This window comes from Hippoglossus stenolepis, chromosome 22 (genome assembly GCF_022539355.2).
Source record: "Hippoglossus stenolepis isolate QCI-W04-F060 chromosome 22, HSTE1.2, whole genome shotgun sequence".
Classification (NCBI taxonomy): domain Eukaryota; kingdom Metazoa; phylum Chordata; class Actinopteri; order Pleuronectiformes; family Pleuronectidae; genus Hippoglossus; species Hippoglossus stenolepis.
This window is the reverse complement of record NC_061504.1, coordinates 4,369,880-4,396,709: the sequence shown is the minus strand read 5'-3', so window position 1 is coordinate 4,396,709 and position 26,830 is coordinate 4,369,880. Positions and strand designations below refer to the sequence as shown.

The following is a 26,830-nucleotide window of genomic DNA, read 5'->3' as shown; positions in this document are numbered from 1 at the left end:
AAGTTACGACGCAGACACAGACACCAGACACCAGACCTGTGTGTTGCTACTGACCGATACAGACGTCACTGAGGGGAATGTTGAAGGGGAAACCGAACTTGCTCCTGAAGGTGGACAGGATTTTCTCCTTGACCTGCTCCACTGTGTCGCAGCTCAGACTGTTGACCTCCAGAGGCTCGCTGAGCTCCCCGTCACTGCCCACAGCAAACAGCACCTTCAGCTTCTGCACACAGAAAACTGACATGTTGTTGTATTTTCTAATCACCCAAAAACTAAAAGTCATTGATCATTAAGAAAGATAAGCACAGAGTACATGACTGGGACTAAAGGCTTTCCTCAAGATCACGTGTACACAGTAACTTGCAGTGATACTTGTAGAAACCACAACAATAACCACTAATCTCAGTTTCACCATCATGAAAACTCAGTGAAACAACACATTCAAGTCATTTTTGGAAAGTGGGAGGGAGCTTTGAGCGGAGGTCAATGAGAGGCTTTCAGAGCAGTGACATCAAGTGTCTCCATCTTTGTTTATCTTCATGCAGTTTGGTGGTTAATGTTTGCAGCAGTTAATGGAAGTGAGCAGTAAACTGAGCAGTGGTGGTTTGTTGTATACAAAAACGAGAAACACAAGAACACTTTTCTACACAAACATACAAACTGCTGTACAACCAAAATCACATGGTTCAAATACAGAAAGTACAGAGTAATAATAAGAGACACTTGTATCCTCAAGTCAGATTGGACCCTGAGGAACACTCTGTCCCCCCTAGTTTTCAGCCTATGGATTCATGAGGTGCCTGAAGATCACAAGCTGGTAAATCAAGAATCAAAAGATCAGAGGTATGGCCTACTGGCCGTGAACAGCCTTAAAACTAATCTATACATTTTTATAATTAATCCAAAAACAAACCAATGTAAAAACAATACCTTTTTGGTTTTAATCACTGATTGTGAATACACTGGTCGACCAGCGCTGCTCCTCTTATCCGCAATCATTTGGGGGAATAGTGCAGCAGGTGCACATATTCAACACCGCATAAAGCTGCAGCCCAGTGTGATCCAATACTCAAGGTTCATTTCTTCAGATGTTTCTCTAATCTTTGCTTTTCCCAAGTGAAAAGTAAAAATTACTTGTTCAGAACTCAGAGCAAATCACTCTTACACCGTATAGACAGATACAGCTGATGTCCGTCACACAAGCTCAAAGGGTTGGGAGCCACTAATTTACATTAAGCTTAACCTGCTGCAGTTTTCATTTAAGTCCTTGTCTCAACCCAACATGTCAATCGCTGTTTCTATAGCGCAACATCTCTATGTTGAGATGCCCTCCCACTCAACACCTCCTGTGTGTGAGCATCTGGGGTCATACACTTCTTTATCCACTCTCTGATCAGTTGAGGTGTTGACTCAAAAAGTCTAAAAACATCTCTTTCACGGAAATGCCAATATTTTCGCAGCTTCCTGAAACGGGCTCTGCCACAGCTTCACTGTGATGTATTTTGGGGTTTCGCTTCAGCAGCAACAGCACATTAATGCTAATGAAATAACATGTCATGGCTTACCACGTTTTAAACTAGCTATTGGCTCCTATATATGAGGGACCTGTATTTTATTCAGTATGTCAAATGTCAAGAAGCTGCAGTGTTTGAGCAAAAATACAGTAAACATTTAAATGCCTTCTTTATATACAAAGCATGTGAAGACACACAACAGCTTTAACTCTCATTCTTAAAGCAGATATGTCCTGACACATACATTTTTCAGTTGCAGTAAAAAGCTAGTGCTCAACTCTTATTGGTGGATATACGAATTTACAAATGTACTTTCTATTAAGTGATGGGTTGAGTTTGATATGCACAACTTTTAGCCCTTTAGATGTTTACATACTTATTGATGGTGCACGACAATGAGCTTCAGAGGAAGGGTCACGCCACATTTTGATTTGATTGAAGAATCTCTTCTGTTTACAGTTTATACAAGTTCAACTTCAGACTTTTTGGGTCCATATTGAATTCTATTTAAGATTTATGTCAAGTATGATAAGATTAAGGAATATCGCAGTCCCACAATAACTTATACTTCGCCCTAATTGAAAATAAGGGGAAGAAACCTGGTAGACTTTCCCACAGACAAGGATTTGTGTTGTTTTAATAAAGCGTTGCGGCACAAAGATTTGTTTAGAAGAGATAAATACTTTTTAAGCACAATGGAAGTAGCGTTAAATGAATGTTAACATAATTATTTATGTTAATAAATTAATTATTTAGACCTAGTATGTAATATTTCAACACATTTAAAACCTTTTAAGGCCTAGACTTCAGATTATTGAACCACTAAAATCCCTTGGAAACGCTGTTTATAATAGTTGTTGAAACTCAGTTCCCAACCAGTAATGCCAGGTGTAGTGATGATGAATGAAATTGTCCAGCCCTTGTTGTGATTGCGTTTACTTAACCTGGTTCATGCCCTCTGTAAGGGACTCTTAAACAAGTAAAGCTCACGCACAATTTCAACAGACGTGTTGCACAAACAAAATCCAAGCGCAGAAGACAGACTTCAAGAGTAGAGGAGAAATCCCAGAGCAGACGTTTCATACGCACACAGAAGCAGCACGAGTGCTCGGGGAAGCTCCAACAGAGGAAATATGTCCATGCTTGCAACAAAATATCAGCAGCTTGAGCACAAGCAGAGCAAATCTAAGCACACGCTTACGGGGTTTTCAGAGTATGACTGAAAGAGAGAGAAAAAAAATATCTGAAGTAACCACACAAACCAAAGTGTGTGTGTGTGTGTGTGTGTGTGTGTGTGTGTGTGTGTGTGTACCAGGGAGCTGAAGTCCTGAGCCTGCCACAGCAGCCAGTCCTCACTGAGTGTGTACAGAGCCTTCTCTGTCACACAGTCCACAGGTCCTTTTTTGATCTGCTGCATGAGAGCGCTCACCATCAGGAACAGGTGCTGGCCGACACTTTCCTGCACAGAATCACAAACAGGAACTCGGTGCGTAAAAGACACCGTGGCAACACTTCGAGTGGTGGCAACCACAGCGGGGAAGTTTAGTTTAGTAACAGTAAGAGTTAAAAGTCAAAGGCTGCCGGGCTAGTAAACCATCACATGGGTTGTGTAGGTACAACAATTTAGTAGGGACAAACGCATGTATGAATTACGATCAATACTTTATGTATAGTATGAGATATAACCTGGGAACTAATGACATGAACACTCCACTGACTCCATTAGAGCGGTCTGTTTTTGGCAGAGGAGGTTTAGTGAGGACAGGACTTGGTTTATCAAATTTAGTTCTAGATTAATAACCTGATGACAAATTAGTGACAAACCCCGAAAACATCTGAATAAACACAAGTAAATCATGGGACAAGAATACAGCAACATAACAAGTACAACACGTCCTTCTACTTAGGTTTCATGAACAGTAACCCACACATATTCTGATGCATGGTCTGTACAGTGTAATTATTAACAGGTTTACTTCACACGTTGCATTATATCGAGAAATACTTTTCCCCAATGTTATTAATACCACTGCGAGTCACAAGTAAAGGCTGCACTGAACTCCGCAGACCCTCCAGCCTCCGCAGTTTCTGCAGACTTTCTCCAACTGACCTTTGGTGGCGCTTCTAACACGCACTAGACGCAAAAAAAGATAAAGAAAACTAATATCTCCAGCTGAAAATGCGGCACTCTCCGCCTCTCGCCTGAATAATGCAGAGGATTTGATGCTGTTGTGAACACGTCTGTGCAGGAAACCTCTCGCTGTGTTGTGCACGTGTGAAAGGCAAACTGTGCGCAAGTTTTCACACATGCGCAGGTCATGTCTGAAAACAACTTAAGAGTCTGACACAGTGACTGTCTTAGGTTTCGCAAACCGGTCGCCGTTTTAATATATAGTCTTAAACCACAAGGACGGTCCGGCTGACAGACAAACACTGGGCACGAGCTCAGCTAAAAGGAGCTACAAAGATTACAAGAAACAAAGTGGACGGACCCGCAGGAAGCCATAAAGGCATATGGACATCCAGTTGGTCAGCAGTTTCTCCACCGTTGACTCAGTGCCTCGTAGCAGCAGTTTGGAATGAGTGTTGCTGTTTTGCAGCATCAGATCCTTCAGCAGAACCTCCATCACCTCCGTCAGGTACAACAAGTCGCCGTGGAGCGCTACTGTTAGTAGAGACGCCAGCGAACACCTGAAACAGAACAGAGGAACACGAGGAGGAGACCAAGAGGACAAAACAATGCTTAGCAAATGGATAACAGGTAAGAGACGACGAAAACAGAATATAACTGCATTACGGAAAAGAGGGAGTCACTTAAAGAGGGGACTGACTTGTCCTTGATGGTGAAGCTCTTCTGCTCCTCCAGGGCGTGAACCATAGACGTGAGGAAGAGCCGATTGTGGATCAGCTGGGACAAGACGTGGCAACACTCGTCAAGCTGAACCTTCACTGCGTCCTGATCCAAGGTCGGGTACAACAACAATGCATCACTGACCCATCGCTGACAAACTGCACATCGTGAAGTGAATCGCAGCTGGTGTCCAACCTTACCTGACCAATGTCTTTGATGCACAACTTCATCAGAGTCTCTCTCTGGGAAACAGTAACACAAAGGAAACATCTGGATTATGGATGATGTCTTAGATTTTTCGCGACCTACAACATCAGTTTGAGGGATGTGGACGGTTGTTTTCTGTCCAGTTGTTCACTGTACCTCAGGAAAAAAGATTCTGGAGGCAAAGTGCTTGTAGTCCAGGAAAGGAATCGCTCCAACGTTTTCCATCAGGTCAGTTTTCTCTGTCTGCAGATCCACAAAACCTGTGGAGGACAATGAAATGATGGGCAGCAGACAAAGGAGTGACCAAGCAGGTTTAATAAACACACATACATGTTTGTACTTCTGTCTTAGTGTGGACACTCATTGACAAAATGCATTCCCTAGCCCCTACCTCTGACCATAACCATCCAAACTTAATGCATAAGCCTAATTCTAACCCTAACCATAACTATTCTTATCTTTACTGGTCCAAGGAGAGTATTATGCCCCTACTGTGTCTTATATCATTTTAATTGGGGTAATTGATGTTGGAAAATGTTTACATGCTCTAATGCCTTGACTAAAGTGAAAGGGACGCCTTTCATCTAATTACAAACACTAGCCTTTCCTTCTATACTGTCCATTGCTGTAGCTCCTTTTTTCTATCCCTAGACTTAAAACATCTGGAGTGGTTTTAACTCCTGCCCCTAAGACGGCATTGTGCAAGTGTGGCATTTAGGATGTCACGTGACTTCTTAAGTATACAAAGAGCAAGACAAAGAATGCTATCCAACACTTGGAATAAATACTAATAGAACTCTCAAACATCACGATTCATTTATCTAATGCGATGAATATATTGGGTTGTAAATGTAATTTGAGAGAATGTGTGTCTGATTCTGTTTTAAAGCGAGACTGTAGATGCCAGAACAAAGTGGAAGAGGACTATGCTGCTCTGATGGATTTATTAAAGGCTGATATTGATCACACCTTCCTGTTTTAAAGTGACACAGGGCGGACTTTGTGACTGACCTTGTCTGATATCGCTCCTGATGTCCAGAAATTCTGTGTCATGAGTCTGTTCATGTTAGCAGTGAGCTTCTTTTGTTATATTTCGGTAAACTAGAAAACCACCCGCGCCATGGGGCTTCAAACCAAGTGGTTGAATTTCGCAGATAAAAAAAGAGGAAATAGTTTTCTTGTTGGAACAACATGGATCCAATCTTTTTGTACTCACTGATGATGTGTAGGGTATCGCAGCAGGAATGCAACTGGGTACAGCTGAAACCATACTGGTAAGAGTATTAATTGCCTTTGGTCCCCATACTTTATCTGTAACAAGCAAATAATTCTATATATTGAGAAAATTCTACAAACGCACAAACAGCATGTTTACTTACTGAACTTTAGTACTTGTAAAATACTATGAGGCAGTATGGATCTGGCTTGTCTGTTTATATTCTTAAGACTAATTATTAAACTATTAACCAACATCCAGTGTGCTGAATTTGCAGCAAACGGTTGTCCTGCCTGTGACTTCGGCTGGGCTATGATGCAGGGGTGGTGATGTCCCTCCGCAACTTCCATACTGATAACTCATGTCTTCATCTCCAGTTTGTCTGCCTTTTCTGAGAAGGAAAACAAACCAACGCCGAAACTTTCTTGAAAGCCCTAGTCAGAACAAAAAGATGTGACAGAACATCTATTCTATGGTGATGCGATGCCACCTCCCACACTGATATTTACCTGAAGCAAGAAACTTGGGCTCTGGGTAGACGGCATGTTTAGTGTGTAACGCTTTATTGGCTACTTTCAGAAACATAAAGAAAAGTCTCTGTGCATTTACAGCCGCAACTGTTTCAAAGGTGAGATTCTGTATGGAGTAATCACAAAAGGAACATTCTGTGTTAAATACAAGAAGAAATGACACATTTGTCATATCCCTCCACTATACCATGTTCTTTTACTAAAACTTACTAATGATTGATAATAAATTAATATATTAATCTGTTCTGATTTGACAAGTTTCTAATCTTATTGATCACTGCCTTCAAACAAACTGTTTTGTAATTCCCATACCATGTCCAGAACTCTTTATCTTCATAACATAACAATGTTACGCAAAGGTTCATCTGATACATGAAAACAAGAACGAGGTGTGAAACTAGGCTCAAGTCTTCATCCACTGCTCTTCTCTTTTTTTTTTAATCAATGATCTCCCCACAATTTGTTCAGAATGTTGTGTTCATCTTTATGTAGATGATACGGTAACATACACGTCTCAAACGGATTTTACGTCTTACTAACGCACACAACACCGGTTCTTCCACACAATAAATCAGACCTTCAATAAAACCTAATCTAATATACTGATATTTGGTACTACCAAACATTAAGAAACCAATTAAAGGTTATTCTTAGTCTTGGATGCCATCCTCGTAAGCACTGAAACACACCACAATAAAACTAATGCATTTTTTTGTTTTGCAAACACAAAATATACATCACATGCTAAATACATAAATACAAATACAAACTTGTTTCTAATGATGCTTCAGAAACAAATGGCCTTCCACATTTCGTACAAGTACAAAAAATTAATATTACATGTACAAATATGTATTTTGTAAACAAAGCATTTCTTGTTTAAAGCTCCTTCTGATTGGAATAATTTACCAGCAAATATTCAATCCATATCATCTTTCCATATCTTGTCAAAATGTACTTGTACGGAAAACAAGTTGATGCATCCCAAGGGGTTAATCCTAATAAAGAATTTCACAGAAGATAAATAATGAACACTTACATCTATTTCCACAGCTGTTTTTAGACATGGACTGGAAATTGTCTTGACATTATCTAGAAATGCTTGTTCAGACATAGCAGCAGAAGACTGTCTACTGTAACAAAAAAATAAATAGCAGCAACATTTCAGAAATATTAAGGCGAGGTGGGGCCTGGGTCAGAGCTAGGAGGCTGGACGTGATGCAAATCAAATACCCTATTCAGCAAAAGCTTTCAAATCTTGTTGTCTTTCCAGTCCAAGAACTTGTCTACATCTTCTATGTATGACACCTTTTTTCATTCCACAAATTTGTATTCTTCCAAGTTTCATAATCTTCCAATTTCTCCAGGGCTGCCTCTGCTGTATCTTCAGGTGACATTTTTGCGGACATTTAACTAAGGGGCTGGGCAAAATGCCCAAAAAGCAATCTAAAAGCGCAAGAGTTTGTGACGCTGGGTGATACATGTGACTATTAATAATGTTATAATGTGGAAATAATAGACATAATGCCTAAAGGTTACTTGGGACACGGTATGTTGTGACAGGCATGTGATAGTGAAAAATTAGCGTGATTTGTGAAAACCAGAGCAGTGAATACCTGTCCTGCCTACAGACCCACCTGATAGATCCTGTTTTGTGAAGTCGATATCCTAGCGGGCTCATGTGGACCCCTTCCACAAAGTCCAGTAATGAGATTCTATGGATCACTCAACTCTCTTCACTACTATATAAGACAGGGCCAGCACACCTAGACACAGAGAGAGAGAAAGGGCTGTGTTCAACTCCACCAAGCGATTTAGTTAAGTGAATCAATTGAGATAAGCCTGAAACTGCTTTACTGAGCTTTTGGGTCATACCATAATACTGACATTAATGAAGCAGCTACATCCCCCGCCAAACCTTTATTGCACGCCAAAGGTCTAAAACCCAATAAGACTAAATTACTCAGCCATTTTCTTATCAATCTGCTGGGTGTTATAAAACGTTCATGTCTCATATTGTCACAATAATAAAAAAATATATAAAGTTTTCTTGTAAAGACTCAAAGACAACACAGAAGTGGTTATTGTATGTTTGGGCAGGGTGTTAGGTCTAAGGTGAAAGATGTTAAGCCAAAGCGGTAACTTTTCCTAATGACAACCATCTACCACTCGCTGTCTTCGCCTACTTAGCGTACCGGTGGTGCATAATTCTACAAATAGCCTAATGGAGATATTTTACTGGCCTTATGTACTTGGCCATATATGTATTTCTGCCTCATTGCTTCGTCCCTCCCCATTAAAATGATCCGATCCAAAGTGGATTATCTGGTTTGATCAGAATCCAGTACTTCGATTTCAGAATTGATTATATTATTCTGCTTGCAAATGTTGCTTACCAAAACCACTTTAAAGAAGTTACCACTTATAGAAGTTCTTGTTTAACAAGTTCACAAAAACAAAACATTTTCTTCCCCGTATCTGCTTATATCTGAGAGATTACTTAGTGATGTGCAATAAGTTCGCTTGAGAAATTACACATTTCTGCAGCTGATGTTCATCATTATCCTAATAAACTGATGTTTTCTCATTTATATCTGGACATTTTTGCACCCACTGGGCAGGTCATATACCATAAGACTATAAGAAAAGCTACATTTTGACATCAAACATATAGGGTGGTCACCGCCATGTCGTCACTGCAAGCTCTCCATGACCTCTCATGGTTTTAGTGGCTTGTTGTTAGTTAGCAAAGCATGCATTATACTGCAGCAACCTTTTAATTTTTGTGCTGATCCAGAATTTGTTTTCTGTTTCTTAATACTTGTGAGACAGGGCATTTACATCATTTTTATTAAGACAGTCTCAAGAGTGATCATTAAACAGACACCGTCAGGGAGTACACAAGACTGTGTTGAATTTAGTCTGATCCAAAAATTCATAGATTCATAATTTAAATGTGGAGAACTTGATGGAGTGCATGCGTTTCACTGAGGACATTGTAGAATTTTAGTGACAGAAACAAATCAACAAATCCTGTTTATCCTTGAGCTAGGTGCTGCTTAAAGAATACGTGGAGCAGTATGGGGATGACCTGTAGGAGCAAATGCCGGCACCACTGTCTGGGAGAGTGTGAGGCACAGACTTTGACCACACTCACTATCCGCACTGGGAATGTGGAACGCTGATTCATTTCGGGAAATAATTCCAGGAAAACAGGATCTTGATAAGAAGACAGGATGAGAGAGAGAGGAAACATATGACTATGAATTAAACATCAATTTAAATCTGACTTAGATGGTTTTATGCTTAACACACATGAATCATAAGTCTACTCGGTGTTATACATCAGAGATTACACATCAATCCTGCAAGAAACAGAATGACAATAACGCCAAGGTCATACCTAATCAAAAAAAAAAAAAATTGTCTTACTGAATCCCCAAATGATTTAATTTCGAAGCCACAACGACAAAAGTCTGTCAGAGTGATAATGTTTAAAGGAAATATCACATCTGGTAAACCTATTCTAATTAGAATTACTCTCCACTAATCTGAGACTCCGCCTAAGTGGAAATTGGCCGCAGCATCCTAGATTCCTCTCGACAACCACACTTTCAAAGTTCGCCCGGAGGATCTCGAGTCGCTCCCCAGCCTGATGGGATATCTAATAATGTTTCGACTCAGTCTGGAGCCAAGATAATAAAACCATAAGTAGTTTGAGTAATATAGCTCTGTTTGCATGTGAAGAAGCAAACAAAGCTTTCATTTGCTATGAAAGTATTCACACAAAGACTGTTGATTACGTCTGTGAGCAGAACTATTTTACATCCACACCAGTTTCTGGGTTTAGGAAATCAGCAGCCACACCATATGTAGCTTGACAGAGGACACTGACACGTATCGAGTCACCTGTCAATACTTGTCTGAAGATTTGAATGTGCAGCCAAGCCACACATAGGTGGCATCTCTCGAACGCCTGCCTCTCTAGAGCACAAGCATCTGGCCGTCCTGAGCCATGCCCACTCTTGTGGCGTGCAAAGCCTGTGCGCCTGCATCCTCACTCTGCCGCTGCCACCGAGGTTACGACCATAATATGGTTTAAGTCGTAGAAAGACACAATGCTGGAGCGATGGAGTGATTCTGCCTGACGCAAACACACACACAGACAATCACATGCCACAATGCCTACTGGATGTTTTGAATTGGACTGAATGTGAGAATTTGAACTGAGGAAGAAAAAGAGTCAGTGTCTCACTCACAGAAAACTTTATTCCTGACACTATCCTTTTGCAAAACACTGTCCCAAAGTAGTAGAAGCAGGAGGAATAAATTCAGCATATTATGACATTCACATGAATTAACAGCTAAGATAACAGTAGAAAGTTTTAGCATAAACAAGTTAACTAATTCTGTCTATTTATATGTTGTATGTTAGAGATAATACAATAAATAATACTACAAATTAGGTAAAAGTTCAAAGTCAAAAGTTTGTAAGAATGAAGCTATAATATTTAGTATTCTGACAAAGTAAGGAAAGAGATTGTATTCAACTGCCAGAATCAACACATTTTCTGTCTGATATTTGATCTACTTTTTGATAATTGCTGAGGTGCACAGCCACCAGGGTTTCAACATCACCTCACTTGCAAATAATGTCTCCATGGGTATAAACATAGAGGAAGACTGGAACGCATGAACGATGATAGATAGATCAAACAAGACAATTACATTTCTGTCTCCTTCATTAGCCCAGGCACACTGCTTTTGCCCAGTCACACCGCCTCTGATACAATGCCGACAATTTAAAGAGAGAAAATTAAACTGGCAAAACAGGTACCAAATACCAAAATTACAGACAAGGTTTTTCTTTTCAGATAAACCAACTGGAAAACTACAACAAAGCACATAGGCTGCATGAAGAAAACATTCAGAGATTATATATAATGCAAGAATGAAGCACAATTTATGAGAAAAGCACACATTGTGAAAATAAATTGCAATTTTAGGAGAAAAAAGAGCAGTAATATTGCAAGGAATAAATAAAAAAGTGTGTTTATTATTGGGAAACTACAAAACCTCTTGACATATCCTGCAGCTACTTTCCTCTCAAGAGAGCAATATCCTCCCAGCCCCAGACAGGGGCTGACTCTGATGTCCTTCCTCTGTCACATACTGTACCTTAAAATTACACTTCATTCTCAAGAGGATTTTTTCCATTGAGTGGCTCTCTATTACTCCACTGTAGAAACTGATCACTCTTCAGCACTCTGCATCGTTTTATCTTCACCCATGACTACATTAACATGTGTTCTAGTGTAAGTGGCTTGATCAGCACAGCTGCACTTCCATGTATTGAGTTTAAGTGGATCCTGATGTCAGAGCAGTTGGGTCACAGTCGTCTGATAACTGCATCGTCCTGTCTAATTTTACCAAGACGATAACCAAAACAATGAACATTACAGCAAAGAAAGTCATCTCATCATAGTTTTCAGTGATGAACAGTTGCATTGAAGAGGAAAAGTTAGTCCAAAGAAAGACGGAGAGGTGGACAAAGATCCTGACTATGAAATTTCGCCTGCTTGAGAGAGACTGAGATGTTAGTAAAATACCAGCCGAATGTTAGTAGTTGCCATTCACACACACAAACATTACACCTAGGAATTTGTATGCATCTCATTCACATGATTGTCTATCAAAGATTACTGGAAACTTCTATGGAAGTGCCGCCAGAGGATGCAGGTGCAGCTTGGGGAAACAGCGGAGGAGGGCCACTATGCAGTTGAAGCACTGACCCTGCAGAAACCTACAGGAAGTAGCTTAGACTGTGGCCTGGGCTCATGGTCAGGTGAGTCTGGACGTCTAGGATCTGAGAGGTCGGGATGAGGGTCAGGCACATTGTTACAGACACACTGATGATAGTCTCAAACCCTGTCCTTATCTCTGTACTCCACACTGGGCTGTCTCCTTTAGTAACTCCGCCTGTGGGAAACCATTTTCTCCTGATAACTTTCAGGAATGGACAACTAGTTCTAATTACAGCCTTCAAACATGCAATCAGTGAAAGAAATATATCTGAGAACTGACTTTATAATTGTTCTGGAGTCGTTAAACAGACTGATTAAAGATGCAGATGTTTCTCACCTTTTCCTGAGCCAACACCAGACAATAATATAATCCCTGGCACTCAACACTCCCTCACATCTCTGTACGTGTTTACCTGATACAGGAACACGCTATATCTAGAACAAACCCAACACTTAGCTACACTTGATAAGTTGGGTCGCAATTGTTAGTTCACTAGAGGCTTTACTTACCTGGCTTTTACTGGCACGCACACATGGTTACGCAACCACTGATCCAGATGAATCTGCAGGAAACACTTGGTTTATCACACTGCCTTGTAGAGCACCAAGGCATTAGTGAAATATAGTCTCATCCACAGCGAGCTGATGATTACAGTACAGCTCTGGTTATGTCTGCAAGAAACTGAGCTGCTGTGTTGTTAAATATTGTAAAGTAAGGTAGATACATTTATGAATAAAAAGAAAAAAATGTCATGAACAAATAACATCAAACCACTCCAGATATGCTAAAATATTTTGATTTAAGAGTTATATTAAAAAGGTCTTAAACCACTTTTCTCTCATTTTGGGGATCTTCTGTTTTTATTAAAATTTTGAACATTTCAGAAAATTACCAGCAGAACTTTATTAAAAAAGTTATAGAATAAACAATCAATCTAATAAATCTATTTATTACCAGCAGACCTTGTTCAGCTTGTTCATTGGATACAAAGCAAGTCTCTAAGTTCACATCACAAATTTCATCACAAGATGACAAACACAATACTTCATGCACAACGCTTCTCTTTATATGCTCACTGTGAAGTAAACAGTGACCAGAACTCTGTTTCTAGACCTTTGCTTGTTTGCTGACTGCTGTAGTTTAGATGTCCAAATAAGTGGAGCACATCTTGTACAGTTTCTCACTGCAGTATAGCTCTTCAGACAATAGTACTTTAGGGTCTATTTTCAGTTATGGAATAATACACTGAGGCGCTGTATGTGTATATATGTACATCAGCAAGATACATAAATAAACTATAAAGTAATGTTCACTTGTTAATTAATAACTATTATTATTATTAATCTAACTAATTAGTTTGGTTTCAAACCTTTTTAATCTTGACTTAGATGCAAACTTCTTTCTTTCTTAATTATTGCTGCTTTTGACCAATTGTTAATTTTTTAATCCAGTCCAGTTTGTTGTATAGACATGAATGGAAACATTATCAGCTGCTGGTTGAGTAAGCGTTAAAGCGTGGACTGTGTGTAGTTCAGTAACAGCCAATGACCATGACCATTATGGTTGTTGAGGCAAACCTGATCCACTGTGTCTTCAGAAATCACTGGAGTGACGCCAGCTCTTTCGTAAGAGCTCACGCCAGTAGAAAACAAAATGCAGTGTGTCGTAAATCTTCAAATCTTCGTGCTGGCTTTTCTGTCCCCTCGTCGTGTCCATATCGTGTGACTTGACCTGCATGTTTTGCCTCACTCTAGCCATCACCATATGAGGATATGTCCGTATTGTTGCGTTGTTCAGGGTAAAAGGTTCAATAGAAATGCCATAGCTGGTACCAAAATTGATGTTGCATTTTGCTAATTGAATTTATAGTCATAACACTGATGCAAGAAAATGGAACAACGATGTTGTCCTCTCTCAACAATGTTGTACATATTGCGCTTCTTGAGCACAAGCAGCCCCAGCATCCATCGCCTTCATCTGTCCTGGGAGAGGATCCCGCTTGAAGGCCACTCTCTTTTGCTGCGCCATGGTCTTTATTTGGTACTTTTCTTTTCTTGCTGAGGGTTATAATGAGAATGTCAACTGTAGAAGCCCATTTAAATATAAGCAGGAAGCAAATAAAACTTGGCCCATCACTGATGATATGCCAAACAAAAATAGATGAAAGATATCAGTAAGGATTGAGATGATACACACCCAATGAGCTGCCCATCTTCAGTCCTGACAAGAAGAAAACCACCCAGGTATTGTCACCAAGTTGCACACAGAGGTCAGTAAGTGTTTCTGCCTGAAGAGCACACGGCTCGCCTCAGTGTCTTCAAGGCTGGAATAAACACAAACACATTGATCACACATTCTGAGCCACAGATTTAAAGGAGAGAAAGTACTTGAAACAACATGTTGCCATCAAGGCTCACACCAAGTCCTCAGGTGGTAAGTATGTGCCATGAACTGGAGAGTTAAAGTCCAATGACCAAAAGGTAACAGCTGAGAAACTGATAAATATGATGAACCAGTGTTGACTATCGCGCCAAAGTGAATCAAAATTCATGTCACTGATAGTAATACACTTTATTTTTATATTTTTGTTTTCAATAAGATCAACTCGTGTAATCACTGCGCTGGACTCTCAAAAACCACACTGGCTGCCTACTTAGTTAAACATTGGATAAATCCAATATATTGATTATGAATTAGTTTGTTAAGCATGAATCTATAAAAGTTTCATAAATGGAACTACTACCTCTGGGTCAACGACCTGTCACTGCTTGCTGCAGTCTGGATCTGCAGTCATCTCCTGTGACTAGCCGATGTCAAACACAAGCAGTCAGCACATGCATCCGTCCCACGTCTGCACTGAACACCTGCCCAGGTTGCACTGGCTGCGCCCTGGATCACTGAGGAGCCATGAGTCTGCACTCGGCTTCAGAGAGACCCTGCAGAGAGGCCGTCTCGCAGCGACTTGAGAGTATCAGACTTGCTGCCTTACCCTTGCTTCAACCATTGACTCTATTAAGCGACGCCAGAGCGCACGTTGAGGCATGCTGGCAACGATCCAAACCATCCACAAACTCCACTTCGCCCGTGCTTTGATCGATGGCGCCTCGTTCTACTGAATATGCCTCTTCTGGTTCTTCCATGTCTAGTCGACAAAGGTAAGCCAGATGTGCAGCTGGGCTTTTCTCTGGTCCCCACCTTGCTGGGTATCGCGGTCAGAATGTAATGCAAACACCTTTAAGGCTGATCCTCCCACCTTCACCAAGACTGCGATGACATGCCAAGTATTCGGTGATCCCAGCTGGACGCTCACTGGCCTGAGTTGCAGATGTCCACTCAAGCCAGAATCTCTGCAGTGGCCACACACCTTCTTCGATCACCCCGCAGCTGATCAGGAGTATCGCTCAACCAATGGCAACAACACGTTGATCCTGTTATGCCTGGACTGCCGTCTCTGAAACCCTGAAACTGCACCTCGTCCGGCCGCAGACCCTGCCCTTCAGGAAACTCTGGGGCACATTCTGGACCAGGGTCAGGTCGTGGCTCAGCTGGTACAGCCTATCCTTTGTAGCCACGTAAACCGTGTTGGTGGCCACGGCGTAGTGGTGGATATCTCCATTGAAAGAGTTCATCCTGTCTCTGACGATATTTGCTTCTCCCAGAATAAAAAGCATCTGTGGTGCAGGATCATTTTAGGCAGTTGCAGCTTCACTTGGGAAAACCTCACACACCGACGGCTCAGCACCATACACCCACCACACTGTCACTGGAGTCGTGCAAAGCGCCAGCCCCCAGCAGAAAAACAGAAGTGTAGCGAGGGGAAGGCATCGAAATGAAAGTAACTATCTTAGTGATATTAATGACTTTGAACATATTGAATTAACTCAAATAAACTTAGATCCGCCTTAATCGTGTTTAAAACCAGATCTACAGAGTTTCAGTCTGATATACCCAATGACGCGTGCGCTCCTGATGTTCTGATCGAACACAGCCTTCCGGCTGATAACCGAACAAAGTCATGGCGGGGGGAAGAACACCCCTGCCCCCAGCCCACTTCAGCAGCCATCACTGCTCACCGACCAACCAGAGCAGAATGAATCACAGAAGATGTCCACAGAACATTCGACGATGATGTCGTTTGCAAAGGTTTTTCCCCTTTGGCATATGAACCCAAATAATCAATAAGATAAAACATAAGCATGAGTCAATGGTGGATATATCTGCATTCCATACTTTTATCACGCCATTACCGCTTAATCGTAAAATGACTTATAAACATTTAGCAATATTAGTAGAGAATATTTTAAAGAGTCGTATACTGTTCTCTACATGAACTGAGCAGCTGAACGAAAGCTTACCTAGCTGGTGTGAAATGGTGGCTCATATTTTAACACAGTTTGTTCTTGTCACGGAGGCCCACATGTTTTCCTGATGTCAGTTTCCTTTTCAAATTGTTTTATTTATCATTTAGCCATTAAGAGTGTCTAATATATGTTATTTTTGATAAATTGTTATTTCGAACATAGGTTTCACCTTTTGTTGAGTTCTGTTCCAGATTTGCTGAAAATGTCAGAAAGGCTTTAATACACCAACACTTTGAAATACTTAGTTAATATTGTTTGATAAATCTGCAAATATGGTGAAAAGTTTGAAAATAAGAAAGAGAAAGGTGTACGCTGACTATTTCTGGACCTATCTGAGCAACTATTTTTACTGCAGCCAGGAACCAACAGCATCCCAGAAGGACGCTCCAAATAAAAAATGTTATCAACGCAAAATTAAAAGGGGGCCTCTTATATAAAGACGCTGGCACGACACTGCAATATTGCTATTTGACTCATAATTGGGGAATCCAGATGATTAAACTGATGGTGGCCTTTAAGACCAACACTTGAAAGAAACAGTTACTGATTTAAACCAATACAAAAATGTATATCAATGCAGCGGAAAGGTTCAATCATATTTTATCACCATTGGATCCCCTGGACTCAATTGAAAGCAGCAGGAAAAACTTCTTCTTCAACATTACACTCCAAAGTTATTGAAACATACCTGGACAATCAGGTGAACTGTAATCAAACCAGATTCAGCCCACTTAGATAGTGGCTCAAAGACATATACTGTCCAGAAGGATAGCTTAAATAAACGAAGTCGCCTTAATTGCTTAAATCAGTCCTATGTAAGTGTAATTTATGATGAAAAAGTCACGCCTTCCGAGGGTTTCTTTGGCCTTCGAGGACGGCACATTGTACTTTTCTGAAACACAACACAGCAAGCTGATCCTTCACGATTTGGTAGCTATGTGTGGCATGAATGAAATATGTTATACCCCATGGTGGATGTGGAAACCATACCGGGATGCGGAAACCAGAACTGGTCTGAATAGCATGTATTTCAGCAGCAGCACAAGGGTTCGCAGATACTGTGCTGGTAAAATCGCTTGTGTTTTCTCTGTGCCGCAGGTGCATCATAGGGTGAGGGTTCGCAGTAGTTGGTTTTAGGGTCAAGTATCGATTAATGATTCAAATATGTCACAACGAGTGCGCATGAAAGCAATGATTTATAATCCAGCCAGCTACTACAAAAGACTAAGTTCTGCGATTCGAGACGGTCCAGAACTAAAAAGAAATAGAATCTTGAATGCTTGGCTTACAGACAACACCACATGTCCTGCTCGGAGCTTGTTTCCACTCTCAGTCGCTAGAGGTCGCTGTCTCCCTGGGTATAGACATGCAGCGGCATGCAGCAGCAGCCCGGTCAGAGGAGGCAGAGTGTCGGGATCTCCAGCTGCTCCGCTCCGTATATTTTCACTGACCTTTCGTTTCAGAGCTTCATTCATCCCAGTGAGAGCTGCTGCTCGGTCTCTGTCCTCCCATCCAGCGGTGCGCTGCGTCCACATCTGCATCTGGGAAGGTCAGACGCATCTTTTTTTTTCTACAGACGTCAACTTGCTATCAGAGGTTTATAGTCTATGGTTTAGATTCTTTATGTTAGAGAGCACGATCAATAATTATGTCCAAACGCAAATAGCATGATTCAACCTTAACGAGACAACTGATGATAAGCATTCTTCTTTTGATCTTGCGAATCCGAAATCATTCTGTTCAAGGCGATACAACCTGACAGATGAGATGAAGAAAGAACTCAGTAACACTACGTTGTCAGATAATCAGCTTGTCACCTTCGTTCTTTCAGTATTGACTCATCTGCTAATATGACATGGAATGATAGAACTGTATTTATGTACAAACAACTAAACTCAACTGATCTGTTCAAAATGTATGCATTAAAACTAAGACTTAAAAAATTTGAAACCTGGTACAAAGAATTTCTAGAAACATATTTGAAATGACTCTCATCTGTCATCATCAAACATTTGCAGAGTCGTCTCTAGCTGAACAGAATATCTGCAATCAATCAAGAACTGTTAGTGAGACATGTTGTCCAAACCTTATTCAGTCTATACCTAGTATATGTGACTTTTGATGATAGTCATCTGTTCTACCTAAAAGCTCTGAGGTCATTAAACTGTCAGAGAAGCTGAAATTCTCATTGTGCCAACCTGTTGTCCCTCCATCCTCCTCCACTTCCATAATGAACACATTACCCGCTGCCTGGAGCTTCCCCTTGTCCTCAGAGAGGCACAAGGTGAGTCTCTTGTCATTCACCTGATCTGTTGAGCTCTCTGAAGGCCGATCGACCTGCTTCAGTGTCAGACCTCCTCCTGTGTTTCTATTCAACGGCACTCCTTCGCAATGCACACTCAAAAGGTTGAACAAATATTGTTTTTTGCCAGAAAGGATATTTCTGGAGTAACGTTCCTGGCAGCCAATGTTCTGTGCCTCTTCTCAGTTTAATATGAGCAAACCAATTAATCAGCCGCCTCTTGAAACACACGCGTATGAAGTGGTGGACCCATAAAGGGAAATGATTATGTCACATTAAGGTGGGATTCTTTAATGTTAATGCCTTTCTCTTCAGCTGAATTATTTTTAGAGCCCACCTCCAACTCTCCCAGCCTCCACATATTGTTCGTTCTCCACTTTTGGTACCTGACGTCCGTCACTGTCCTCGACTGGCGTGAGTCATCGCTGTTATTTCCCTCCTTGCTTTAAACCTTACTCTCTTGAGATTAGCAGTGCTTTTAAAATTTCATGACATTAAGTATTTTCTTCCATTGCTTCGGAAGCTGCTTATCGGCTGAGGTTCTGGCTCATTAATACTCAGTGATATTTGATTTATTAACAAGTGACATCTGCCTTCTTTTTTGAATTATCTAGTTTTAATTTCAAACTTTATTCTGCATGTCTTTGGGGCTTAATAAAAGGAGACTTAGATTCTCAGTCCATAACTACCTTCTGGCATCAGTGAGAGAAGGCAGTCTAAGAAAAGTCAAACTAAGATCTATCTTGGCTGGTCAAATGCCATGTGCGCGGGGCCCTAAGGAGAATGGCTGCCCCCTCGCTGCCATTGTGAGCTTGTGGAGCTTGTCCAAAGTGGAGCACAGGGGAGTTTGTTTGACCTTTACTGTCATTCAAAGTGAACTCGATATATACTGTGACTTGTTGTGCTCAAACAAAGGGGCATGCCTCTTCGTAGTGCAAAGGCTAAGTGTATTCAACTAGAGGTGCATTGAAAAGTTAAAGCTTTTATACTGTATGAGGTAGAGTGGCGCTTTTAACTGGATGAACTGACAACTGCGTTTGTGAATCAGCGAAGCAAAAACTAATTGGTTTTCTTCCTACGAGGTGTTTGCATCACCTGCTTTGGAGACCAAAATAACTTCATTTGTTGAGTCAGATCTCGACACACCTCTGTGTAGTTACTGAATAGATGTGAGAGCTCATATTACTGGAGGCATCGAATTCAAATGAGTTAAACCCTCAAATGTTTTAGAAGTAATTAGACATGATTAATGGTATTTTTTGGCAGTAAAATGAAGTAGAGATGTGATCTACTTTTTTTTCATTTAACCAGCATTAATTGGTTGTTGGCAACTTGGAATCAGCCTAAACACCATCTGTATAGACTGTATATAAAAGATGGACGACATGAATGGCTGCAGTGTAACAAAGAGCCTCCTGTATGTTAACGGAGGGGACGTGGAACAAACTAAAAACTAAAGGAAATCAAAAAAAAAACACTCATTTTAAGTTAGTTCTTTTCACCCTGTTCTCATTTTTTTCTGATAAGTTTGGTTATAATTAGTTATTTGATGCTATAAAAATGAGGTGAAACCTCATGATTGAAAGCTGAGACGGCAGCATTCATATCCAAGATATTTTGGTTTCTTTTCTGGATAGTAGGAGAAAGTTAAGACGTGTCGTCCATCTTTATATACAGTCTATGGTTTCATCCCCCAGCAGACATGGAGCAGCATTAATTTGGACTCAGGTAAACCTGATGATTTGATGTCCAATATTTATTTTACTTTTATTGCAGTGTGAAGTTGCTCCGAGACGGCAAGGATATAGTACAGTATAGTGTTCAAATGTGACAATTGTCATAGCTGAGCTTGTAGACCACAGTAAAAACCGAATAGAACAGAATGAATTCCAAAGTGTTGGTGCCGTACCTTCATGTGGCTGTGTGAGTCGAGGCTGTTGGAGCGTCACCTTGCTCTTCCTGTGTGTTCCGCAGGACCGCAACCAGAGGGACTTGTCTCTGCTGCGTCGCAGGCTCCAGGATCTGGATGAGCGCCCAGCAGCTGCAGCTGGAAGAACTGGGATCTGTGGCGCAGACTGACCTGGCCCCCGGTCCCCAGCCTGACCTCTGACCCCTACACTGCTTCACATTGGACTTGCACTACAATGAGCCCAGGTTTCCAATCAAAGACACCAACAGTGTGTTTTTTTTTTTACTAAATACTTTGAAAGTTTATTGATGCATTTACACGTCTCGCTACTGTGATCCACCTCAGGATTTGATGATGTTTTTATACTTTTGCTCTCGAGTCACAGAGTTGATACAAAGGTTGAACACACTCCAGGCTGTGAATTACACAATGTTTATACCGACTGTTGATGTCACATCCACCCTGTTTTACATGAATGATATTGATAAAAGACAATGATTTACCGATAAACACTTTTTGTGACACTTTTGACTTTGTGTATTTAAGTTAATATCGCAACAGTTAAAGATTCTTTGTGGAGGGTTTAGGGCAATCTATGGCCATTCACCTTAAATAGACAATCATTTTCATAATTATCTTTTTATCGTTATACAATCACCTGAATCATCGCTGCTTAATAGGTCATAGCATAGGGTATTCAGTTGGTAGCAATCTCCACCCTCACTGCTAGATGGCACTAAATCCTACACAATGAACCTTTAACAACTAAATGCTCATCACAAATGAACTACAGACAGGATACGTCACTGACAAATCAGGAAACCCTGACAATTACTACTTAACACACAAACATGACGGTTACCGGCTCCCGCCACCTTCCTGTCGTGGCTCAGGCAGCTCAGCTCCACGAGCAGCTCTTCAGTCCGCCAAACTGCGTTTTCACATGATGCAGTTGCTCCGTCAGCTCGGTAGGGGCGCCGTTCTCGTTCAACTTGTCTTTAATCTGGAAAAAGGCATTTTACAACACAGTTGCTTTTTTTCTAAATAATGTTCGGTGGGGCCACGTGTCATAAAAGACTGAAGAATGAAGCAGATTAATACTCTTATATTAAGAAAACTTGTGCAGTCATTTCTATTGAAAAAAACTCAAAATCTTTGTGTTTCGCTGCGATGACTTTTGAAAAAGTGCACAGGAAGCCACAGGAGAAGCAAAGGCTCAGGATATGAGATAAATCTCATATCTTGTACATGTGCCATTGCATCACTGTTAGTTTCATGAGGGAAGTCACACGAGGGTGCACGTCAACACACACACACACACACACACACACACACACACACACACACACACACACACACACACACACACACACACACACACACACACACACACACACACACACACACACACACACACACACACACACACCTGCAGTGTGAGATTAAAAAAAGCTAACTTGTGAAACAAGTGTCAATTTGCAGGTAACAAATACAAAGAGGGAGTGAAAATGGATGTGGTTCTGCAACTTACTTTTCAATACTTGACTTTAAGTTTGGATACTAAAACAACACTTTATACTATTCTTATCTTACTTATTCAAGGAGACATATTATGCCTATATTCAGGTTCATCATTTGAATTGGGGTAATTACTTGAAAATGTTTACATGCTCTAATGATCAGTGAAAGGGACGTCTTCATCTAATTACAAACACGTCGCTTTCTTCATACTGTCCATTGCTGCAGCTCCTTTTTTCATCCTCGACGTCTGAAACACTTGGTTTTAACTCCTGTCTCTTTGAGACGGGCATTGTACAAAAGTGGGGCATTGTGATGTCACGTGACTTTCATATACAAAGAGCGGGAAGAGCCAAAGTGAATGCTATCCAACACTTGAAGACACACAGGAACTCTCATGTCAATTTGTTCATTTATCTAATGCGTATGAATATATTGCTGTAAATGCACCAGAGAGAATGTGTCTGATTCTGTTTAAAGCGAGACTGCAGATGAACAGCAGTGGAAGAGGATTATGCTGTCGGGATGGACGTTTCTATTAAAGCATTGATACTTGATCCACACCTTCCTGTTTCAGTACGGACACAGGGCGGGACTTTGTGACTGACCTTGTCTGATATCGTTCCTGATGTCCAGCTCCAGGTTTTCCATGAGTCTGTTCATGTTAGCAGTGAGCTTCTTTTGTTTGCTTCGGTAAACTAGCACCACCGCTGGGGGTCAAAACCAAGTGGTTGAATTTCGCAGATAAAAAAAGAGGAAATAGTTTTCTTGTTGGAACAACATGGATCCAATCACTCAGCCCGACTTTTGTACTACTATCAGCAGGGCATCGGCAGCAGAACAAGCAGCACCCATGAATAGAAACGATGATTTAAGGCGGAGTATTACCGTCTCGTCCCCATACTTTATCTGTAAATAAGCAATAATCACAGTATATTTGAAAGAAATTTTACAACGCACAAATACATGTTTACTACTTCGGAACTTTAGTACCAGAAAATACTTGTGAGGCAGTATGATCTGGCTTGCTCTGTTTCTGTGACTTTAAGACTCACCATTAACTGCTGAAATTCAACATCCAGTGTGTTTTGAATTTCACAGGCAAACGTGTCAGTCTCATTGTGACTTTCTTTGGCCGTCATGATGCAGGGGTAAGGATGTCCTCCCAGAACGCCCCATACTGACAACTCTGCTGTCTTCATCTCCAGTTTGTCTGCCTTTTTCTGAGATGAAAAACAAAAACCAACGCTGAACTTTTGAAAGCCCCGTGTTTGTGAATGTGTGATAAAAAGATGAGAACAATTCTTTACCTCTATGGTGATGCGCACGTCGCCCCCGACACGGATGAATTTGAAGCTGAGAAACTTGGGCTCTGGGTAGACGGTGATGTTTGGGGTGCAGGGTAACGTTTTATTGGCTACTTTCAGAAACACAGTGCTGGGAAAAGGCCCCTGTGCATTTACAGCTGCAACTGTTTCAAAGGTGAGATTCTGCAGAGAATTAAAAGGAACATTCTGTGTTATATAGAATATGATATACTGATACATATTTCTATCATATCCCTCCACTATACTATAGCTTTACTAAAACTTACTAATGATAATAAATTAACAGGAGCAATCTTCATCGATTTGAAGAAAGCTTTTGATCTGGTTGATCACTGCCTTCTTTTAAACAAACTGTTTTGTAATTCTATACTACGGTTCAACTCTTATCTTCATAACAGGAAACAATGTGTTGTTGTACAAGAAAACCGATCTGATACATGAAAACAAGAACGAGGTGTGAAACTAGGCTCAAGTCTTCATCCACTGCTCTTCTCTTTTTCATCCACTGCTCTCCTCTTTTCATTACAAAAACTTTTCATGTGTTATTTCCTGTCTTGATGCCACTCCTTTGCAAACAGCTGAACACACCATAAACAAACTAATGCATTTTGTTTTGCAAACACAAAACATATCTGACAAACAAATACACTACTTGTTTCTAATGATGCTTCAGAAACAAATGGCCTTCCACATTTCGTACAAGTAGAAAAAGAAAATATTACATGTACAAATATGTATTTTGTAAACATAAAGCATTTCTTGTTTAAATATTCAATCCATATAATCTTTCCATATCTTGTCAAAATGTACTTGTACTATTGCGTTGAGGACCTCTTGAAAACAAGTTGATGCATCTCAAGGGGTTAATCCTAATAAAGAATTTCAATAGCATGATGTAATAATGTGACACGATTTGACATATGAGCTTCTCTCTGTATAGCTGTTTTCAGACATGGACTCTGGGAAATTGGATCTGGACATTATCTAGAGTTTGTTGTTCAGACATGAAGAAGGCAGCAGAAGACTGTCTGGACAGACACGTTCACAACAGCAGCAACATTTCCAGAACATTAAGGCGAGGGGTGGCGTCTGGGTCAGAGCGTGTAGGAGGCTGGACGTGATGTACAAATCAAATACCCTTATCAGCAAAAGCTCTCAAATCTTGTTGTCTTTCCAAGTCCACATCCTTGTCTACATCTTCTATGTGTATGACACCTTTTTTTTCATTCTGACAAATTTGTATTCTTCCAGTTTCAATCTCTCCAATTTCTCCAGACATTTTCCTGCTGTATCTTCAGGTGACATTTTGCGGACATTTAACTAAGGGGCTGGAAGGAAACGTTCCAAAAAAGGTCTAAAAGCGGCGAGAGTTTGTGACGTTGAATAGATACATGTGACTATTACTAATGTTATAATGTAAAATAATAGACATAATGCTAAAGGTTACTTGGGATGATTTGGCATGTTGTGATATAATGTGACAGTGTAGTGTAATTCAGCGTGACGTAAAACCAGACAGTGGAACACTGTCCGTCTACAGACCCACCTGATAGGTCCTGTTTTCAGGAAGTCGGACTTCCTGCGGGGCGTGGCTCTGCGTGACCCCTTCCACAAAGTCCAGATGAGAGCCTATGATCGTCAACTTCCTCTTCCCACTACCAGGAGACAGGGCAGCAGCCAATCAGACACAGAGAGAGAGAAAGGGGCTGGGGGTTCAACTCTCTAATGTGTTTATCGCAGTTAAGTGAACTAATTGAGATAAGCCTTAGAAAACCATTTAATGAGCCGGTCACCATAATACTGACATTAAATGAAGCAGCCACATCCCCGTCAAACCTTGATGACATCACAAAGGCTCTAAAATCCAAATAGACTAAATTACATCACATTACTTTCTTTGCACACCTGCTGTGTTATAAAACGTTCATGTCCTATATTGTCCATACAACAAAAAATATATAAAGTTTTTGTAAAGACTCAAAGACAAAGGCAGAAGTGGAAGTTGCTGCAAGTCAAAGAGGAAGTGGTCTTAAGGTGAAAGATGTTGCTTTGGGGAAGTGGCAATCTTTCCCCATCGGTTAACCATCTACCACTCGCTGTTCCTCACTTACTTAGCGTACCGGTGGTGCATCTACAAATAGCCTACTTACATTTTTACTGGCCTTATGTACTTATTGTATGTATTTCTGCTCGCATTGCTTCGTGTCCCCTCCCCATTAAAATGAACTGATCCCAGTGATTATCTGGTTTGATCAGAATCCTTACTCTTCGATTTCAGAATTGATTATGTGATGATTTGCTTATGGCAGCACGCTGAAGCACTAAACCGTGACTTTAAAGAAGTTACCACTTGAGAAGTTCTTGTTTAACAAGTTCCCAAAAACAAAAACATTTTCTTCCTCGTATCTGCTTATATCTGATATATTTCCATTAGTGATGTGCAATAAGTTCTTCGCTTTGGAGAAACACACATTTCTGCAGCTGATGGAAACATCATTATCCGAATAAAATCAGATGTTTTCCCATTTATATCTGGACATTTTTACCTCCACCAAGGAGGTCATATACCATAAGACTATAAGAAAAGCTACAGGGCTTTTAATTTCAAATGACAGATATAGGAAGTGGCTGCACACGGCCGACAAGCCAGTCACTCGGTAAGTCAACGACAGACTTTCATAGTTTTAGGGTGGTTTGTTAGTTAGTTAGTAGAAAGGATGCATTATGGGTCAGGGAAGAACTTTTTTAATTTTGGTGCTGATCCAGAATTTGTTTTCTGTTTCCTTAACATTGTGAGACAGGGCATTTTACATCATTTTTATTGATGTCTCAAGAGGATCATTAAAACAGACATGTTTAGGGGAGTGATATTTAAGACTGTGTGGGATCTAGTGAATTTAAATGTGGAGAACTTGATGGAGGTATGCGTTCTACTGAGTGACATTGTAGAATTCAGCATGAACGAACCAACAAATCCAAACATACCTGAGCCAGGTGCTGCTTGGTACAATGTCGGAGCAGGATGGGGATGACTGGTAGGTGATGGTGCTGCTGCCGTGGCAACTACCGTCTGGGAGGAGGGCACAGACTTTGACCACACCTTTACTATCCGCACTGGGAATGTGGAACGTCAGATTCATGCCTGTGTTGTTCCAAACAGGAGATCTGACAAGAACGCACAGGATGAGAGAGAGGAAACATAAGGACGTAATTAAACATCAATTTAAATCTGACTTAGATGGTTTTTCATAAGCTTAACACATCAGAATCATAAGTCTACCGGTGTTAT

The 26,830-nt window shown here is 40.7% G+C and overlaps 1 protein-coding gene and 1 long non-coding RNA gene across 2 annotated transcripts in view; one reads left to right on the top strand and one right to left on the bottom strand.

Annotated features, from left to right (window-relative positions):
* The window catches only part of plxnc1 (plexin C1), a 38,287-nt gene that overhangs the window by 4,939 nt on the left and 6,518 nt on the right, over window positions 1-26,830 (bottom strand). The window contains exons 11-22 of the mRNA XM_047338666.1: window positions 26,527-26,706; window positions 25,088-25,196; window positions 23,524-23,703; window positions 23,269-23,436; window positions 23,014-23,122; window positions 22,822-22,923; window positions 4,729-4,832; window positions 4,566-4,607; window positions 4,346-4,470; window positions 4,007-4,205; window positions 2,827-2,973; window positions 55-223 (exon numbers count right to left, since the gene is read on the bottom strand). Coding sequence (XP_047194622.1) covers window positions 55-223; window positions 2,827-2,973; window positions 4,007-4,205; window positions 4,346-4,470; window positions 4,566-4,607; window positions 4,729-4,832; window positions 22,822-22,923; window positions 23,014-23,122; window positions 23,269-23,436; window positions 23,524-23,703; window positions 25,088-25,196; window positions 26,527-26,706 — 1,634 coding nt within the window. The remainder of the gene's footprint in view (window positions 1-54; window positions 224-2,826; window positions 2,974-4,006; window positions 4,206-4,345; window positions 4,471-4,565; window positions 4,608-4,728; window positions 4,833-22,821; window positions 22,924-23,013; window positions 23,123-23,268; window positions 23,437-23,523; window positions 23,704-25,087; window positions 25,197-26,526; window positions 26,707-26,830) is intronic.
* On the top strand, window positions 17,927-21,219 carry LOC124851308. The gene is made up of 2 exons (XR_007032353.1): window positions 17,927-18,033; window positions 20,761-21,219. It is a non-coding gene; the product is annotated as an uncharacterized LOC124851308 (long non-coding RNA).